This window comes from Epinephelus fuscoguttatus, linkage group LG8 (genome assembly GCF_011397635.1).
Source record: "Epinephelus fuscoguttatus linkage group LG8, E.fuscoguttatus.final_Chr_v1".
In the NCBI taxonomy this organism is placed as follows: Eukaryota; Metazoa; Chordata; class Actinopteri; order Perciformes; family Serranidae; genus Epinephelus; species Epinephelus fuscoguttatus.
Genome location: NC_064759.1, coordinates 26,266,789 through 26,286,645, shown reverse-complemented (window position 1 = coordinate 26,286,645; position 19,857 = coordinate 26,266,789). Strand labels below are relative to the sequence as shown.

At 40.1% G+C, this 19,857-nt stretch overlaps 1 protein-coding gene across 5 annotated transcripts in view; it reads right to left on the bottom strand.

Moving 5' to 3' along the window:
- Positions 1 to 19,857, bottom strand: part of col14a1a (collagen, type XIV, alpha 1a) — a 188,890-nt gene that overhangs the window by 72,371 nt on the left and 96,662 nt on the right. For all 5 annotated transcript variants that reach the window (XM_049584055.1, XM_049584054.1, XM_049584058.1 and 2 more), the window contains 6 exons: positions 16,082 to 16,205; positions 7,652 to 7,795; positions 7,213 to 7,377; positions 5,561 to 5,599; positions 5,195 to 5,333; positions 1,297 to 1,439 (listed from right to left, as the gene is read on the bottom strand). In XM_049584055.1, coding sequence (XP_049440012.1) covers positions 1,297 to 1,439; positions 5,195 to 5,333; positions 5,561 to 5,599; positions 7,213 to 7,377; positions 7,652 to 7,795; positions 16,082 to 16,205 — 754 coding nt within the window. The remainder of the gene's footprint in view (positions 1 to 1,296; positions 1,440 to 5,194; positions 5,334 to 5,560; positions 5,600 to 7,212; positions 7,378 to 7,651; positions 7,796 to 16,081; positions 16,206 to 19,857) is intronic.

The following is a 19,857-nucleotide window of genomic DNA, read 5'->3' as shown; positions in this document are numbered from 1 at the left end:
AACTAGGTGTTCTGTTTTAAAATGTGTCACCTGTAGATTGGCATCTTGCACAACCTGGCTGAGCCAACATAAAACAGTCACTCAAGCAATCACCAGACAAATAACCTGAATTTAAAAAACCTTCAGTGAAAATGTGCTAAATAAGAGAACCCTAGTTTCTGAGGCAGGCAGTCAATCAGCTCCTTGAGCCGTTTTCAATGAAAAACAAAAACCTTCATCTCAAGAAAAAAAAAAAAAATCCCCCTCCATTCTCTGCCTTCAGCTCAACTGGCCATCCAGAAGCTAATTCTGCCTGGCAGCAGCTGTAGAGAGGAGTCGCTATGTGCAGGCTGCTAAGCAGCCCTTCAACACTCAGTATGAATAACACGCTGGGCAATCAATAAATGCTCTTTGAAAATCAAAACAATACCAATAACTTGAGTTGAAGTGCCCTTTATCTCCTTGAGATGAAAAAAAAAACTGCACTGAACAACACGAAGTAGTGCAAAAATATAATTGGCCTTTCCAAAATTAGGCCAAGTATGGCAGGGCTTATTAAGGAGTGCCCTTCAGCTCCTTGAGTTTGTCTGTTAGATGCTCCTCCAAAGTCTCCAGACGTCTTTCCTTTTTTAAAGGCCATTGGACTTTGAGATGAAGCTCAGCTTTCCTTGTGAAATAACTTTCCCCTGCAACCTACTCCAGCTACTCCTGTGGATTCCAAGATCATCCATCCCAGCTGCTAATATAATCTGCGCAGCAGGTCAGAGGTCTGCCCTGGGCCTCGTCCAAGTCAGTGTCCGAAACACCTCTAAAGGTTGACGCCTGGTGTGAGTTCACCCAGTGTGCAGTGTTTCTGTAACATCGCTTATCACAGTCGGATACAAACACAGCCACTGCACCATGGTCAGTCTCATGCAACATCATTCCATCTGCTTTGGCTTTAAGAAATACTGGCTTTCTATCAAACTGTGGTCTCCAGTTACAAATTCTAAAGCATGCGGGCATCAGGACCTTTAAGACTGTGGTTATGGTGCTTTCCCAGGGTTATGGTGTGTCCCATTAAGGACAGGGTAAGCAGAAGTACTCTGGTATCTCTGCTTCTTATTAATGATTGAGTATACACAGGTAAGATGAAAGCTTTTCTGATCCAAAGGTACGTTATACAGGATCAAAAATGTAGTGATTTTTCTTCAGCTGCACGTCTAAAATCTGCTGCATTATGCACTCTCACGAACTGCAACACACGTCTGCTGTTTGAGTTTGATGGTGAGACAACGGAATGATAAAGAAGCATAAACGCAAGTGATTCAAACTTACTGTCCAAAATCAGTCCCACTAATGGCTCGTTGTCCTTGTTGAGAATTTCCCACAATGCAAAGGGCTCCTGCGGGGTCTCAGGAAGTAGACGGAGCATCATAGAAATGGTGTAGTCAGAGGGTAAACCTTCGGGGTGAAGGTACCTGGGACACACACATGAAAGAGCACGCACGCACACACACACACACACACAGATAGATAGACAGTGAGCTTGGCTGTGCCCTAAAGGCACGTATCCACAGGTGTCTTTTCCAAAGTACCATTGCCTCTCCTCAGCTCTTGTCAATGCTTTTAGAGTGCTTTCGGCTGCCTTAGACTGTCTCCGAGTGCCAGCCTCTTTTTGATCTCAGAGTCGAGCCTTTTTTTTTTTTGTGAGGCTGCCTTCTAGCACTTCAAGTTCAAATTATCTCAGCTTCAACTTTTCAGAGGACTCGTCAATGTCACTTTTCACAAACTGAACAATCACAGAGCAGGAAGCTAAAGTTAAAGCTGGGTGACTGTAAAAAAACCAAGAGTCACCAAAATGACAACATCACAGAATGAAAGACATTATTACAGGAGCAAATTTGAAGCCACTAAATGCTCCTGTTACTGTAAGTAGTTGTATGCATGGGTTTTATACTTGAGTTCTTCCCTGTGGTACAGTGCTAGGTAAACGTTAACGCCTCTAACCTGCACCTGCAATCATCCCCGAGAATTTTTTTCGGCCATTTGTCTCCTGCATCGCCTAATGCTGTGAACTCTGCTAATTTATTTTGGTCCCGGTCTAAATCTGCAATTTCAGACACACTTGAAATGCACAAGGGGAAACCTTAATGACACATAAAGACAGGACCTTAGCACCTTTAATCTTTTATGGATACTTACCGATTGGGCATGGTCTAATAAAACTAGACACTTATAGGTCCTAAAAGTGTCCTGTGTAAGCAATGGAAATTAAATAGAATTTAGTTTAGTTTAGTTTTGTTTTTGTTTTTTTGGGGGGGGACTACAAAGCATAATTAAATGCATACTGGCCACATGCAGTAAATGTAAATGAGTGCACTTATCTATGTGTTTTGTGTTTTGTGTTTACTACAGAGCTCTCCAGAAGCTGGTGAAATGCTGCAGATGCAGTTTTTGCAGGTTGTAATTATTTAAGAAAAAATGTTCTACAATTGAGCTCCGAGGCCCTGAAAGAAAATGATCTGAAATTGCCAATTTGCTTTTTGTGTTAATTGGCAGCAGGAATTGGAGGGGATTAGTGGAAACTGCACGTTTGATACATGACTGTAATAATCTGCTTCTGCTCAGAGCTTTCAGTAAATTTCTTTTTTATTTGCAGAAATTCCACAATTTGTAAAGGCTGCACTCCCTATAGGCTTTGAAATTCTTTTTTTTTTTTTAAATGAACCATCTAATTGGCACATGTAGTGTTTATACATTAATTTATCAGATAATGTGTCATCTAGAGCCTGGCAGCCACATGGAATCACAGCCCTTCTTTATTGTAACATTGGCAGTGAACAGCTCAAATTTTACAGTCTTCATGATCATTATCTGTGGTTATTAGCAATGAGGGCAAGGACTGATTGTGGGATGTGAAAGATAGCAAGTATAACACAGCCCAGGTGCTCTGAGTGGGACTTGAACTTGAAAAGATAATCAAAAACAAAGATAAAGGAGAATCTTTAACACGTTTTCTTTCATGTTAGTTCCCCAGTGGTTTACTATTAGCCAGAACTTCAGGACATTTTTATTGGCAGGACTGTTAAATAGTTTTTAGGACCCTGTGTGTGCTGCTGGCCCATAATCCCTTCCTCCATGTCCAGTGGAGGAAGGGAGAGTCACTTAACAAGCAAACATACATGAATAAACAGTGGAGGAGGATCACACGACCTCCATGAAACAGGAAGAAGAGGACCTCTTATGATTTTCCTTATTTTTTTTCATATATTATAATATTTGTATTGTTTATGTTTATATTTAATGTAGCCAAAGTTGCTTTTTGTTACTTCTGAAACAAGCTGACGTCAGCTCCTGACTGATTCCTTTATAAGGTCTTCTGCTCTAGTCATGCTACTGCAAGTGTTAACATTACGTTGCCTAACAATGCTACATGTAGCTACATTTTAACTTCAAGAAAACATGGGATCTTGATTGCTGATGTTGTTAACTTGTCCCTTATTTTAGACCATATTCCTGCTGGAACATGTCCTGCGGATTTGGAAGCTTTTATTGGTGACTTTTCATGGTAGAAAGTGATGCTACACTTCATTACAGTCATTTCCCGTCTGTAATGACACGATGCCGAGATGCAGAAAAAAAACAGGAATGCAATCAGAGCAGACTTGGCTTTTTCAGGAGGGGGGCTTCAAGAGACAGGCACTAAAAATTAGCATCTCAGACAAAGGGGGGAATACAGGTGTTCCAGCACAGACAACATGAGGTAAATAAAGTGTTGTTAAAATTAAAGCATGTAAGCATGTTCTGGTAGAAACACAAAACACAAGTATGAACCTGAACATGAGCTAAACTTAACATGCACTGTGTTAAAAATAATCATGATATATGCCTTTCTGTGATTTATCCATTAATGTCTCTGTGTGTCATGATGATTCTTTTGTGAGACTGAATCATCTTCAGGATGTCTACAGGTATCAGACACTTAAATGTAATGCTTTTTTTTTTTTCAACATAATATTTAACCAAATTTCAGAATGATTTTTGGACAAATCAACTTTTTCTTAATCAAGCATTGCATGTAAGTATAAAAGGTAAAAACGTATGTGCAGTTGCATGCAAAAGTTTGGGCACCTGTGGTCAAATTTCGTTTACTGTGTATAGCTAAGCAAGTAAAAGGCAACCTGATTTTAAGCAAGATTCCTTTCTTATTTTAATTTTTTACAATTTTAAGAAAAAAAAATGAAAAGGGCCTGAAGCAAAAGTTTGGGCATCTGGCATGGTCAGTAGGCTACTTAGTAGCGCCATTTCATCAAGTATCACAGCCTCTAAATGCTTTTTGTAGCCAGCTAAGAGTCTTCCAAGTCTTGTTTCAGTGATTATATAGGGTGCCCAGACTTTTGCATGGTGCTCCTTTCCTTTTTTTCCACTCTAAAATTGTACAAAACAAAAATGAATACACTGATCTTGCTTGAAATGTTGAAAAACATGCTCCATTTTTACCTTCACGCCTTTTGGAGATCAGCTTATTGTCTACTCACTTGACTATTCGCAGTAAAAAGTGCCCAAACTTTTGCGTGCGACTGTATGTAGCCCTGTGTTGGTTAGTTTTATAGTGGGAATATGGTTATTAGAGTGAGTTAGGTTAATCTACACTGTGCCAACAAGTAAATTCAAGTATAAAGTAGAAAGACAGGATTAGATTCAGTGGTAGGTTTAAAGACTTGTAACATCTTGCAACTTTCATGCAAAGGAACTTCACCAATTTTGCCAAAAATAAATAAAAAGATTGGTAAATTATATTAGATAATTTTTTTTATGGCAACCTCACAATTTAAAATCTAAGACTTTTAAATGACTTTTATGGCCTGAAAAAAAAAAGACTGAAATTAAGACTTTTTAGGGACCTGTAGACACCCTGCATCTAATTTACAGCTTTGTGTACTTGTTTGTTCTCAGGTGTCTCTTGTGAGAGTGATCTTGATCTCAATGACACACACAACAAATAAAACTGTCACTGAACAAACAGTCACCTACAACTCCGCCTGCTGTCACTTATATTGTATGCTGATGTAGGGGAAGTTTGTGAATTTAAAACTGCGACTGGATCAGTGTGGTTTTTGGCCACTTTGGGATCACTGTTAGCCTTGGTCAACAAGCTGCCTTTATGATTGAGTTGTACATGTACTGTAAATTGTGTTTTCAGATTTCCCCCACTTAGAGTGGTCATACTCACTTGGTGGGCTGTGACACGAGGGCGTCACGGTGTAATCTGTAACAGGGGAAGCTGTTGAATGAGCCCGGCTCCAGGGAAACTCCAGGTATGGTGCTGTACTCCTTCTCCACTAGGCCAAACTTCTCCATCATACGGAAACCTGCAAGAGACAGATCATCATCCCATCATCCTCCCCACGATCAGCATCCCCCTCTTCCGCCATGTGATCATTGTAATTACAATTATTCATGCCCCAACAGCGCACATCATCATTATGTTGTTATCATCATCATAATTAGTGTTCCATCAAGGTTAGACACACTGGTGGGACCTGTGTGACTGCTGTACAGTATATTATGCATTTTTCTCATCATTTGCACCTCTTACCTGCCATCGTGTTACCACTCATCAAAACAGATGGACACGCTGAAAGACACAAAAGAGTCTGTTAGTCCAGCGTTAATGTTTTTAATTCTCTTTTTTCACATTTTTACCAAAGAATTTGAAAACTTTTCCTCAATATTTTACCCCGTTTCCATGACTCTATTTAGGAAGTTAAAAATAGCTCACATTAGGTCCATGTAGCAATCACTGGGTGCAATAGTGAGCTCTTACTCAAGTGTGCTTTGACCTAAGACAGGCGTTGTTTGTGTATGTGGCATGGAATATGGAATGAAATGTAGACACAAAGCTGTAACAATATCTGGCCGTGCTACAGCAGGTATGTTGAAGCGTCATTTGGTTGTCTTGATGCTTTTTCCCTTTAGCATGGCTGACTAGAGCTGTTTCCCCCATACTGCCAACGTCATGCATTTTGGTGCAAAGCTTACATCCAGGTGAGGTCTACCTTTTTCAAGACATCCATTATATCTGTGGTTTGGAAACCATACATTAATAAACCTGTACTTCCTAGGCATTTACAGATAAGTAAACTGCTAGCGCTTGCTAACTTTTCTTGCTTGTTAAACATTTGAACCAGCTACACACACCTATGTCTGCCACGTGATACTATTGACATTTCAAAGGTCAGGCTGTGCAGCACTAGATTTTAAATTAGTAGCTAATAGAAGGAACATATTTCACGTGACGTTAGAAATGTTTTGGGATTTTTGGGAACACATTTTTAACAATAGCCAAAATAATGTATATTTAAAACTTTTCCTAAAGATTCTGTTAATTCCAAACCATTTCCAGGCCTGGAAAACTGTTTTTCTAATTTCATAGCTTTTCCAGGAATTTCATGACCACGGGAACCCTGTTGTTTTTTTAAAGAGGACCTATTACGCTAATTTTTTGGTTCATACTTGCGTTTTCAGTTTCTACAAGAACATGTTTACATGCTTGATTACTTTATTCTCATCTGTGCTGGAACACCTGTATTCACCCTCTGTCTGAGATGTTCTGTTTTAGCACCAGTCTTTGTAAGCCCACCCGAAAAAACTCAGTCTGCTCTGACTGGTTAGTGTTTCAAGGTGTTCAGTAGCTTGGCATCTCTCCACTGTCATTGCTGCAGTGGGAATGACTGTGACAGAGTATAGTGGTACTTTCTACTGTAAAAAAAACACCAATAAAAGCTTCTAAACCAAAATTTTCACAATTGGATGTGAAATTAAAAACATCAGCAACCAAGATTACATGTTTCCCTGAACACGTAGCTACATGTAGCAGTGTAGGCTACGTAATGTTAACACTTACAGTAGTGTGCTTGAAACAGATGACCATATAAAGAAATCTATAACGACCTGATTTAACCTGTAAACAAAGTAGAACAACCCTTTTGAAACAGAGTATTCAGAGTGGTCTGAAGCCTAGAGATTTTTGCTCACACAGATTACTTTCATGTACATTTACCTCATTATTTCAAAATCTGGCCACTTTTAATATAAACATCTAACATTGTAACATGACAGAAAATAAGGAAACGCATAAAAGGTCCCCTTTACGTCACCGTATGTGTCTCTCCACCAACAAGAGTCCTTTCTAAACTCTCCTCCTGGTCTCTTTCCTTCTCTCTGTTTTAAACATAAGGTGTTACTCACTGGCGGTGGCGGCCTCACAGACAAAAGTAATGAGCTGCTCTTCGATTTTCTTCACAGCATCCAAATCATCCACAAAGAAGACATGTCTTTCGCTGGGCTTGCTGGCAATATTCACCAGCTCCCCGTAGTCTGCGTCGGCAAAGCCAATGGCAAAGATGATGTAGCCTGAGAATGAAGTTAAACAAGAAGATTAATTTTAAGCTTAAAGTCAGCGGAAAGGATTAAGAGAAGTAATGTAACACATTGCTGGAGTTATTGAGTTCAAACTAATGGTTGAACAGTCTCATGTCCTGTAACAGTAAATTGTAACATAAAGCAACAGAGAATGGAGAGGGGGAATGGGGATCTGGCCTCCAACACACACAAGTTACTTTATCAACGATAATCAGCTTTACTAAACTACCACTGACTTTTTCTGTTGGGTCAATAAAATACCCACCATCCATCTGCATCTCCTTGGACACTTTGTTGACATCATCTTGTGAACGTCCGTCAGTGAGAACAACCAGGACTTTAGGAATGCCCCTTCTAGCTCCAGCTTCTGGGGTGAAAATAGACTCCTTCACATGTTTGATGGCCCGACCTGATGGGAGACAAAAAGGAAACCTCTTGATTTAACAGCCATAGCAGTATAGTTACACGTTTAACCATATACCCATTTATACTTGGCATTTATACTTCTGTGATGGATGGATCTGTTATTCCCAATATACCTCAAAACCACTGGCTCACTCACAGCTGTTTAGCTAGTGATGCTCACCCATATCCTTGCAGGTGTACGGCAGGAAATTAAATTCAGACACTTATGACTGGGACTCCACTGATTACGTTTAGGCCTGCGCCATTTGCTGACGCAGCTCCTTCCAGCACTCCTACCTCCTCCTTATGTGATATTTCAAATAGTTGATTTAATGTTCATGTATGTTTATTAAGGGAGGATTGGCTCTCTCAGCAGAATCCTCGTTGCTGCCCAGGCTCTTTGTGCTCCCTCAAACAGCAGAGGCTTTTCTGCCAAATCGTACAGTATAAACATTTCTTACAAATGGTGAATTCCTTGACGTAAGTGTCTCTGACTGAACCATAACAACAGAGAAAAATTAAAGCCAAGTGATTTTTTTTGTGAGAACTTAACTCAAACCATCTTCAAGTCTCTGCAAGATAGTTCTCATGTTGTAGTTAAATAAATTTGAACCAATGGCTGCCTTGAAGGAATAACGCAATGAAAACATGAAACAGTTCAGCAGTGATATTCACATTCATATTAAAAATAAAAATGCAAAACCATTACTATGGTCCTTTATGTAGTGCTTTACCCTCTCCCCACCACTCTTCTTCTGATATAAAGCTTAATTTTTTCATTGGTGCAACATTTTGGAACAGAGGCATAGACGCCTGGCAAACCAGACTTATTGAAAGCACAGATGTCTTCATTAACAGTCTAGAATCCTCTCCCCCACCTCTAGCATGGATGTGAATGCCTGTGACCTTTGCTACAATTTTAATGTACCTGCTAATTAAAAAAAACAAGTATTCTTTATTCTTCCAGGGACATTAATAAAATACATTTTCATAATTATTACATGACAATAAGTGACCTAAAAGCTCCTGAAACCAGATTCAGGCCGGGTTGCCATTAGCATTTAAAATATGCCAGCGAGCAGACACTGTCTGATGTATTTCAATGAGACCTGAACACTGAAGGATGAGACAAACATGGAAATGTTAAATTCAGTCTGTCAAAAAGCTAAAATTAGATGAACTTTTGAGAGAGTGCACGTCACCTGCTAATGGACCTAATCAGTCAGAAAGATCTGTCTAGACAGCTCTGAAAGGTTTCAAGACCCTCCCACAACAAATCAGCCAATGTGGTTTCAATACAAACTTGTCAGTGAACTGAATGATACCTTGTGTATAGCTGTGCCTCACGTCTTCTAAGACCCACTATGTGCAAAAATCAAAATCAAAACAGTCAGATCATTAGCAAGGTTAAAGATGAAATTGAAAGCATCATGCTCACTTGCACAGTACTATTTAAATCACATTTCTCTTCATCTATTTGCCTCCAGACAGCTTTTTCTACAGCTGACGACTAAAGTGAGCTTGACCTCTATTGAACAACCCAATCACCAAACAAAATGTTGGCACTGCACTTTTCAGCAAACTATGGATATGCTATATATGCAAAAATCATTTGATTATGGTTGGGAAACGATCATCTTTTGTCTTATATTACCTGTTCTGGGGGAACAATCCCAGCTGGGAAAGCAGCTATATCTCAGTAAAAACCAACTGTTTTTTTGAGCCACTATCCCTGCTGGAAAAACAGCAACAGGTCTCCACACAACGTTCATGTTTGGTGCCTAAAAAAGGCGCTGGAAGCACAGCAATGACTCAATAAATCACAACCTGTTTTGTTGCTCTCGAACAGTGGTCTGCAGTGGTCAGCAGCTTGGCATGAATCTTGCGTAGAGGTGACACGCCACCCACCATCCCCTCCAACTCCAGATGAAAAAGTCAGCTCATATATTACACCACTTTAGAATTGTTCATATGATGCGTACGAAACTAGCAAATAAAGTATCTGTAGTTTTGCAAAGCATTATCGTTACTCAGAGACGGAGAAAGTGACCTGCAATGTGTCCTTCATGGCTGTAATTGGTCTTAAGTGCTGAAGACTTCACACACACTGAATATAAGCACCAGTGTGTGTGCGATATACTCATTCTGTGCATGCAAACTAATGAGCACAGTCCCCTGATCATCACCACGCACAGGTAGGTCATTTTTATTTAATGCCACTTTTTGCATACTGCCCATCATAATTTGCATTAATACTTCAAAAAGCTCATCTACTCATCTCCACCTGACCTTTTCATAATTAAATGGACAATCACTGCCATTAATCCTCTTAACTCCCTCTGTCCTTTAACACTCTCTCCTCTCACTCCTCTCGTGTGTTCAAGAGTGTGCCTCAGTTATTAAGAGAGGTGCTGAGTGTGAGGGAACTTTGCAATAAAAACAAACCAGATGAAGCAGCAAATCGGCCTTTCAGTTGACCAAACACCTCTTGGACACCTGAGGGTGTCTCTGTCTCCAAATGTCTGACCAAACCAACCCTCAGACTACACCCCCGCCTCCTCCTACTATTTTTTTTCTTTCACTGGGCTGTCAGTGATGACAAATGATAGAGTGCTTGGCCTGTAAAGTGTTGTGTTGTCAGATATCTGCCAGTGATACATCTGTTTCTACACTGTCCTCTGATCACGCTGGGCGAGACTGGAATTACAGCAGCTAGCCAGGCATGAAGTGAGACACAGGATGGAGCAGAGGGGACGGGGGGGATGAGCGGGAGGAGGGGTTGGGAGGGTGGTGGAAGACGAAAGGGGGGAGCAGGTAGGAGCACACAGAGAGAGAAGGGGGGAGAAAGTTGGAAAAGAAGGATAAGGATGAAGAGAGACGAGAGGGGTCAGACGTGGAGGGAGGGCGAGCAAAAACAAAACAAAAACATTTCAGTGGATCTTGGGTTCAAAAGCCTGTCATTTATCAGCGATCCATCACTTATTGTGTGTGTGAAGAAATCCATATCAGTCTGGCTTTGGCTTCCTGTCTGGCAACAGTTTACCAATTATCTCACTGTCACTTCAGAAGGGACACAATGGAAGAAAACAAACATAGTTAAAAGCATGTCTCCTGTTATAGCATCCAAAATGTTGATGAAGTATAATTAAGTATAGAGTTTTTCTCCCTGTTCTTTTGTGACTGCAGGTGAGGATATTATAGCTGTTTTTTCTTTCAACTGTTTGGCAAATTTTAAGCAAACTTTTAAAATGCTGCCAAGATAGAAATTCAAATTAGGCACATTTCCATCAGCTGGTTTGGAGCAAACAAACTAGACTCCGCAAAGCATAGTTTCCTAAGAACTTGGCACGATACAGTAGGCTTTGTCCTACACTTTACACATGTCTGTAATCTGCCAGTACACAGTTTAGGAGAAGTAGAGGTTGTGAATTTGAAACAAAACAAGTCGCACTGGCAATTCAACCCATATATGTGAGAGAAAAACGGGGAGAGGTCTTCAGGAATTTGTTTCAATTGGCCAAGTTTAAATTGTTCTTTCCTGTCAGCCAGCATTGGCCATGTTTCATGCTGTCCAGAGACGAAGACAAATTGCATCTTAGTGGGAATATCCGGGAAGAAGCTGAGCTGGAAAGCTGGAAACAGCTGATCAGTCATGTGAGGCAAATGTTTGCTACATCAGAACTTATGAGGCAAAGGCGTGCTTCCAAATCCCAATTTTCAGACGAAGGCAAACCCACCTTGAATGAGCTTAAAAACTATTTTGTGTACTTGAGGAAGTTTTGCCAAAGTTTGCCATTTCCATACACCTTTTTGTAGTGTGATACCTCAACATGTGCATATAAATCTGTTTATGGACACTCAGATTGTGACATTGTGTCAGGGTTATTGTGAACAGCAAGAGCTATGAAGTCCTCCAATCTTTAAAAAGTTACAGTAAGTTCCTCAGAAATAAAATTGGACAATTAAATGCATTATTGAAAATATACAATGGATTCTGAATGGGTCTCGCTGGCTTTTATAGTCACTCAAACTCATTCATGGGCCATTCATACATCCACTCCTGAACTCATAAAAGACTCATAAACCTTGAAAATTGTGTGAGGGTCTCACACAACTGCATTACTACAGCTGAAGCAGTCAGACTGGCTGCTGAAGTAAAATCGCAGCACAAAGCCAATCATGTCTTAAGTGATCTAATGTGTGAATATATTAATGTACAATTAAGGATTAAAAGCAACACTGCTTTACATACTGGAAGTCCATCATCTCAACACACACATACAAAGAAATCTTCACACTTGCCCACAAGCTCACATTTTTCACAATTCCTCAATCTGAATATACTGTATAAGCAGAGACGGGGATTAGCACAATTACTCATGTAGAGCATGAAAATCAATCTCAGAAGACACACACACTTACTCATATATATATACACACACACTACAGTATATATACAGGGATAAAGACTATTACAGCTACTTTAAATCAGTCATTCACCAAGCCAGTCAGAGGCTCACTAATACCTTAATGAATAAATGCATAGTGAAAAGCCAGATCCCTGAATATCAGCTTCAACACCCTGAATCCTCAACATGCTCTGCCCTCACACTCGCATGAGAGGGTACTGACTGTGGGAAAAAACAGACTGTAAAGTCTTAAAGAAGGAGGCATCATTTACATACTGTTTATAAAATGGGTAGTGAGAAAAGGCTTAGCAATAGAAGTTGGCACAGAAGCTGAATAAGTAGCAGTTTCTGCTCCGTGAACCTCCGCAGTGCCATCGAGCAAAGTACTCATCCCTCATAGTTACCGCAGCAGCCAGGAGCTGATGCAGGTTGCTTCCTTAAATAAGCAGTTTTTAACAAAAAGTTTCAGAATGGATAAACATGATTGAGAAACCCAAATGTACTGTCCAGCTTTACCCCCTACAAAACAAGCCTTTATGGAGCTGACTGGAGTTTGTAACTTTGCTGTGAATCTATGCATTGCTTTGAGCACATATTAAAATGCATTTACAGTGTGTTTGCTTGACCCAAGGGGTATACGACAGAAGATATAAACTAAGCAAGCCATTTACAGTAAAAGCATAAAAAAGGCATTAAAGCTGTGGGGTTTCTCGTTGGCTAGCAGTTGTATCCACACAGATATGTCTGCCAGAGGCGCGGGGTTAAAGAGGCAAAACACTACAGTTTTTTATTCAAGGGTTTCGGGGGAATTAGACCCAGTGAGGGGCCCTGATGGGGTCTCTGAGGAGAGGCTGAGGTTTAAGAATGAGGGAAAAGGAATAGTTTGGGTTTGGAGTGCAAACTTAAGGGTTGTAATGCAAGCCAGAACAACTACAGATCCATCTCTACAAGGACCAAAGGAGTAAGATGTATGTAGGGAGGTTTAGGTAATAGCTCAGTATATGTGTGTCTGAAGAACATAGAATTTGTATGGTTGAGCATCAAGAATCACAAATGAGAGGAAAATATCAACACCAAACAGAGGTGGACAGTAACAAAGTCCATTTACTTTTGCACAGTTTTTGAGTATCTGTACTTAACTTGAGCATTATTATTTTTGGAAACTTATTACTTTGACCACTTCACTTCACTTTGACAGAAAAATATTGTACTTTTGACTCAACTGCATTTCTGTGAAGGCTCTCGTTATGTTTGCTTTGAAGTCAATGGACATTTTTTTTTTCTCTTTTCTAAAATGCAAAAATCCATGAACTGTGATCGTGCAGTTTTGCATGTGATTTGTTTGTCGAATTGATGTTTCTGTACCTCTACCTCACGCATGTGCCACTCAGATTGGGCAGTTCACTGGTGAGACAGGTAGAGAGGAGAGGTTATCAGCAGGTGGTTGTATCTGGTTATGCAGTGTTACCGTGGCTACAGCAGCAGGTAAAGATGAAGAGTCCCCCATAGATCATCAATGGCTTTATCTCAAGTCCATGTTTGAAGTTTTTTAAATGAAGAATTATTTGGGTCTTTTTAAATGTTTGCTCTATTTACTGCGCACAATTTCATCACAGCCTAAGAAATTACCATCAAACCTGAGAAAGCATGTCAGGGTATGTAAATATTTGTTTGATTCCAGATTAATATTTTAAACAAAGATGGCTGCATTTAGTCGCTCCTGTTTATGTGCTATGTTTGGTCAAATAACTGTTTATGGATTTGCCTGCGAGTTGTCTTACATGGTTAGAAATACTTTTACTCAGCATTTTCACTTTAGCTGTGGATTCAAGTAGGACCCGGTGTTAAAAAAAATAAATAAAAAAAAATACACTTTCATTGGAGTAATATTTGACTTAGAGTACCTGTGTACTTTGTCTACAACTGAAACTAAAGCATGATTAAACGTTCATTGAACAGAACAGGAAATACTGTTCACTCCTGTCTGAAGTCTCTTAAATAGATAATATACATTTTAATAAATTCTCTGAATATATTTATATATAATTTAAAATATAGAACAGGTTCTAGTTACCAGATCTATTTTATAATCAAGAGTTATAATTAGATCACACATCTTGTTGTACAAATTGTGTTAAAAAAAAGTGTTATTCAAATAATATTGTAACACAATACAAATGTGTTTAAACTCGCATAAATTTAATAAATAAATGTTTACCTTTAAAGTTTGCAAAAGTTTTCAATGTAATCCTTGTCAAGATGACTATGGCCTTGTAACAACTAAAGGTATTTTACTGCACAGTTTTTGATACAATTCAGCTTATTTTACAATTCAACATTCATATTTTCCTCATATTTTAACATAAAAAAAAATACCTTTTGTGAGTTTCAGCAAGGATTGGCCGGGCATTTAGGGTGACAGTGCGGCATTCATATAATTTATTGAACAAGCCAAGTTAGCCCCCCGAGCTAATGTGTGCTAGCTACGCTAACGACAGATCGCAAATGTGCAACATTTTTTGCCAACATCAGATATCAAAGAAAAGCCAAAGACTGTATCGTATTAAGATGCTGAATATATATATATATATATATATATAAACAATAAAAGCTGTGTGGGTGTCTGAAGCCTGAGGAGAAAGCATTATGTGTGAGCTGCTGAAGAGGATTAATTCCATGCTGAGGTAGTTTATGTGCATGTATGTGCGCGTGTGTGTGGGTGGGAGACAAAGAGAAAAGGGGAGAGGGGGACAGTGTGAGTCTGTGAGCATTAGCCGAACCATGTGAGAGCTGGCTGCCCCCTCTTTCTCTTTGTATGGGTAAGATGAGATTTCATGGTTTATTTTCTGTTCTGCTGTAGACCACACACACACACACACACACACACACACACACACACACACACACACACACAAACACACAAACACTGCCCTGTCAGCTAAAACTCCACCTGTTTCCACCTGTAAGGCAGTACACTAGATGTATGTATAGGGGGTATGGAGGACAAAATAAGGCCACAAGAGTAAACAGAAGATCAAAAATAGGGGACAAAAAAGGAGGAATGCTGAAAGAAAAAGAGGGAAAACAATAATAAAGGGAAAAGATGAGAGAGGAGAGACAACAAAGAGAGGGAGGAGAGGACAGTAGGAGGTTGGCAGGAGAGTAGAGGAGATGGAGGGAAGGCAAGAAGAGAGAGACATGAGTAAGAAGGGGGAGGAAGGGATAAGTGGGGAGATGATAGTGCGATCAGCCCTGGAGCTGATAGCCGAGCTCAAGGACACAATTACTCTGAACAGACACTGAGCCATGACCAAGAATTTAGCTGAGTCCTCTCAACAACCAGTATTACCTGTAAAGCCACAGCAGCACTTAGCAGTTACTGACATCCACCTTGTGTTTACTAGCACAGCTGGACAACCCTAAAAAGCTTGTAAGCCCACATTCAAAGTCTTGCCTCTCTGCAGTATGTGACAGTTTCAACAAGTATCCTGATATTGGTGAAAACTGGCATTTTCATACACATATTCCAGATTTCACATGCTTTCTTTAAGTTTGCTTATCAAGGTAGTTCTTGGTAAGTGGAGGTTTAAGGTTGATCTCAGTTGCTGTAAAGTGGTTGATCTATCTCAACTCAAAGTTTGCCAAGTTGTCATGAAATTTTGGACAAATGAGCAAAAGCATTCTGAAAAATGGTCAAACTCTATCTGCTGAGGAAGACTGTGTGATATAGCTGAAAGCTCAAGAACAGCTACTCATGGAAACCTCCAGTGGAATTGATTTGTGAACGGGTTGAGGTAAATTTCGACTTGACATTTGAAATTACCCGTCTTGTAGTATTGCATGAAAAACTCATACATTAACCAATAACATATTGCCCTGACCTGTCTTGGTGTTTCCTCCCTTGTATCTGATCTTCTGAATTGCTTCCAGCAGCTCTTCCTTGTTGCCATGGGAACTAAGTTGGAATTCTGTCCTAGCGTCGTCGCTAAACTGAGCGATGGCAACCTAGAGAGAGAGACAGACAGGAAGATAAGTGAAATGAGTTCAAATAACACTTCAGATCAAATTATACAAAGTTGAATTTCCATCTTCTGGACCCCTGCTGTTTTAAACTTTCCTTAAAGGAAATAAAAATAAAAGACACACAAAAATAAAAATTCAATCATCTGCTCACAGTCATGTCAGTCACAATACAACTAGAATGTACGTTTGTTAGCCTAGTAAGAAAGTCCTGATGACATGAGCTCAACATTCTGTTTCACTCTCTGTATCAGTCTGGCCCTGCTGCCGCCCCAAACACTTTGCAGAAATTAAAATCCAATCTGGGCCAATCAGGGACCCGAACTAAAGCTGACAACATAAGCAGCCAATCAGGGATTGCATTTCATTCAATACTGTTAAGCACAGAAATGGCAGCTAACGCTTCCTAGTAGACTTAACAAGCAAGAGTTTCTTGGGGGGGAAAAAAAACGTTTGGCATTCTTCTGACTGGATTTGACAAAAGCTAAATTTATCAACTGGTTCCATAGGTTATGAAGATGTTCCTCTGTGTTTTGTCACACTGACTGGCTGAGGGAGTTTGTCTGTCAAGTACCCCCGCCCACTGAAAGTGTTTGGGGCAGCAGCGAGGCAGAATGCTGAGGTTACATTATAAGGTTAGTCTTACCAGGCATCGTGTTTGTACCACAGACTCTACAAAAATAATTCACGTAGCCACTGTGACATCAACCATTGCTTTGTGGACTTTGGTTTTGAAGCCTCAGGTTTGGCATTTTAGCCATCACAGCCTCTGATCCAGAAGTGACCCAAGGTGGCCGTATTTTGAAGAACTGAAACAGGTGAGTTATAAAAAAATTCACCAACTTTACTTTGAATGTTTTAATTAGCTATTGAGACCAAACTGTTTTTTGTACTAGCTGTAAACATGTTTATCTCTGCTGTAAAGTTGGGAATTTTAACTAGGCAGCAACCTCTGGGCCTTAAAGATGAAGTCAACATAGAGGTGCCATACACTGCAGTTCCTATAATGGCCACTTGAGGCTGGCTCCAAATGCAACTCCATCCTCATAGAGCCCCATGTTAAAATGCCCAACTTTACAGCAGACATAAACATGTTTACAGCCTGGTACAAAAAATGGTTTTCATCTCTCTAGTTATTTTAAACATTCATGACAACTGTATCGGGGGTTGACTTTTATACTTTGAGACTTAAAGTTGCGCATAATTAAGGGTAGGGACGCTTTGAGCGACAGGCTGTCTGCAAGCTGTCACCACAGTCTTTAAGTCAGACCCACCCCTCACTCCTACACAGCTGCTCACAGTGGCTACATCCATTATTTTTACAGTCTATGGTATTAACATGGGGTTCAGTGGGAAGTGACTTCCTTTTGTAGCCAGCTTCAAGTGGCCGTTCGAGGAACTGCAGCTTTTGGCACTTTCACATTGGCTTCATTTTTCAGCCCTGAAGGTTGCTGCTTAGTTTGTACAGATTTGCTTCGTCCAAAATAATAACCAAGAAAGCAAACTGCTCCGAGCAGCCCATGTGGCATTATGTGAGCACTGTAAAGCCAAATGTCTGTGTTTTGGGTCCAAAAACCTAATAGTTACCTCATTATCACCGAAAATTTCTGCATTTATTCTGAACAGCATTAACAGTATCAAACAGATGCTGCCTTTTTTCACTGCAGGAAACAATGTAATTATACAAATTAGGTATGCAGCCCAAACAGCCCGACAAAGTGAATACTGTACAAATTAAACTGTGCATTACACACAAAACGCCAGTGTGAAACATTTTCATGGTTCAGTGGGTGAAAGCAGTAACAGATCACAGGTTTCACCTTTCTTCAACCTGGTAAGTGCTGGTGATCTTAATATTTTTCACACCAAGCACATAAAGTAAAAGACCACGATGTCGGACAGAGATATAAAAGCCTTATTCTGTGCAAGTCTCTAAGTGAAAATTCACAGAAAATATATATGTGTCCAAACTCCCAAATCAGCGCTATAATCAATCTAATTGGCTTACTCTAAGAGAGGAGAACAACTATCATTACCTCCAGACTGCTAATGGTGCTGTTGTTGGCTCAGGGCGGTCTACATTCACCAGCCAAACTCTCTTTACTGTACAGCCAACTCTCTCACATTACAGCCTGTGTTTTGCTCTTGGTAGCCTTCTGCCAGAGGGTTATGGGGCACACCGAGGGTAGCAAACTGCGTAACAGCAGACATTACACAAATGAAAGAAAAAGGTTTAGCAAGCACCTCTACAGTGTGACAAATGAACCAGCTGAGCTCTGCTGACACAGTGGGGGGGGGGCGCGCAGGCAAGTAGCACAAAGAAATTAGTTCACAATGACGATAGAGAATTACTGCCCCAAGTTAGAGCCTGGCATTACTACTGATGAACCGGATACATGAGATCCCTCTGAGGCAGTGGAGCTGGTAATATTCACTGCAGGAACGTGATTCAAAGTATCGCTCATGGTAGAATCAAGTTGATAGCATATTAGTCGATGCTTGAACCATCTGAACTCTATTCCAGTTTATTAATGCATCTAGACTTAACTTATTACGACCACCACTCCTGCCAGAAAAGTAATGTTTTCTGGCTCAAAACACAGTGGCAGCAAATGAGCAGAGTTAATCGAATACTGCACAGCAACTAAGAGGAAAGCCTTTCCAGAAAGTAAAGATCGAGTCACTGGGGGTTTAAAGTTCCTCCTCACTTTTCTAAACTTTTCTATAGATACAGTGCTGTGTGGTCATGCTGATGTGTCAGGGGACAGCCAAAGAAAATTGGGTGAAATTCTGCTCCAAAGCATCCTTCCAGAATCAATTAATGCCAACAGCAGCAGCATTCCTGAAACAATAAATGAGCCAAGCCCACATGGGTCAAAAGGACAAAGGGTACACTCAGGCTGGTCAAGAGTCATTGTTTGGGCAAATGTCTGTCACGTCCATAATTTCTGTATGGGAAGAAGGAAGAAATAGCTAGCAGGTCAGGTGTCCTAACTGGATGTAATGCGAGCGAGTGCCAGTGACTTAATCCGTTAGATTGCATTGGTTTCCATTGGAATGTCCTAACTGGTCATGAGTGACGCAGCACATTGTGGTGCACCCCTTTGAGCTACACCTTTGTCATACACTCCATTACATTTAATTCCTCTCACTCGCATTGTGCTGCAATGGATAAGGAACGGCTGGTTCACAAGGTTATCAATACAAAAACCTAAATAAGGTTGCATCTGGCAGAAGGGGAATCACTAGGGGGGGCTGACGCTACTAATAACCTACTGTTGGCTGTACTGCATGTTATTGTATGTCACCTCTAGTAAATATCACAGTATAATATATATATATATATATATATATATATATATAAATCCCATGTATAGCCTTTTTTATGACTCAACAAAAATATATTAATATATTAACATGTATTAATATGTAATGAGAAATGATTGTAAATAAGCAAGTTGAATATAATTCCTGGCCTACACAATTCAAGTAACATTCTAATAGACCTAACTATCAATAACTATTTTTACACATTCATAAGGGGTTTTTTTTAGCAGCTGAAAAACCCACAACGTCACGTCCGTATTGCAATGCATTGTGGGTTATCAAACCAGTGAAGTCTGCTAAAGCCTGCACC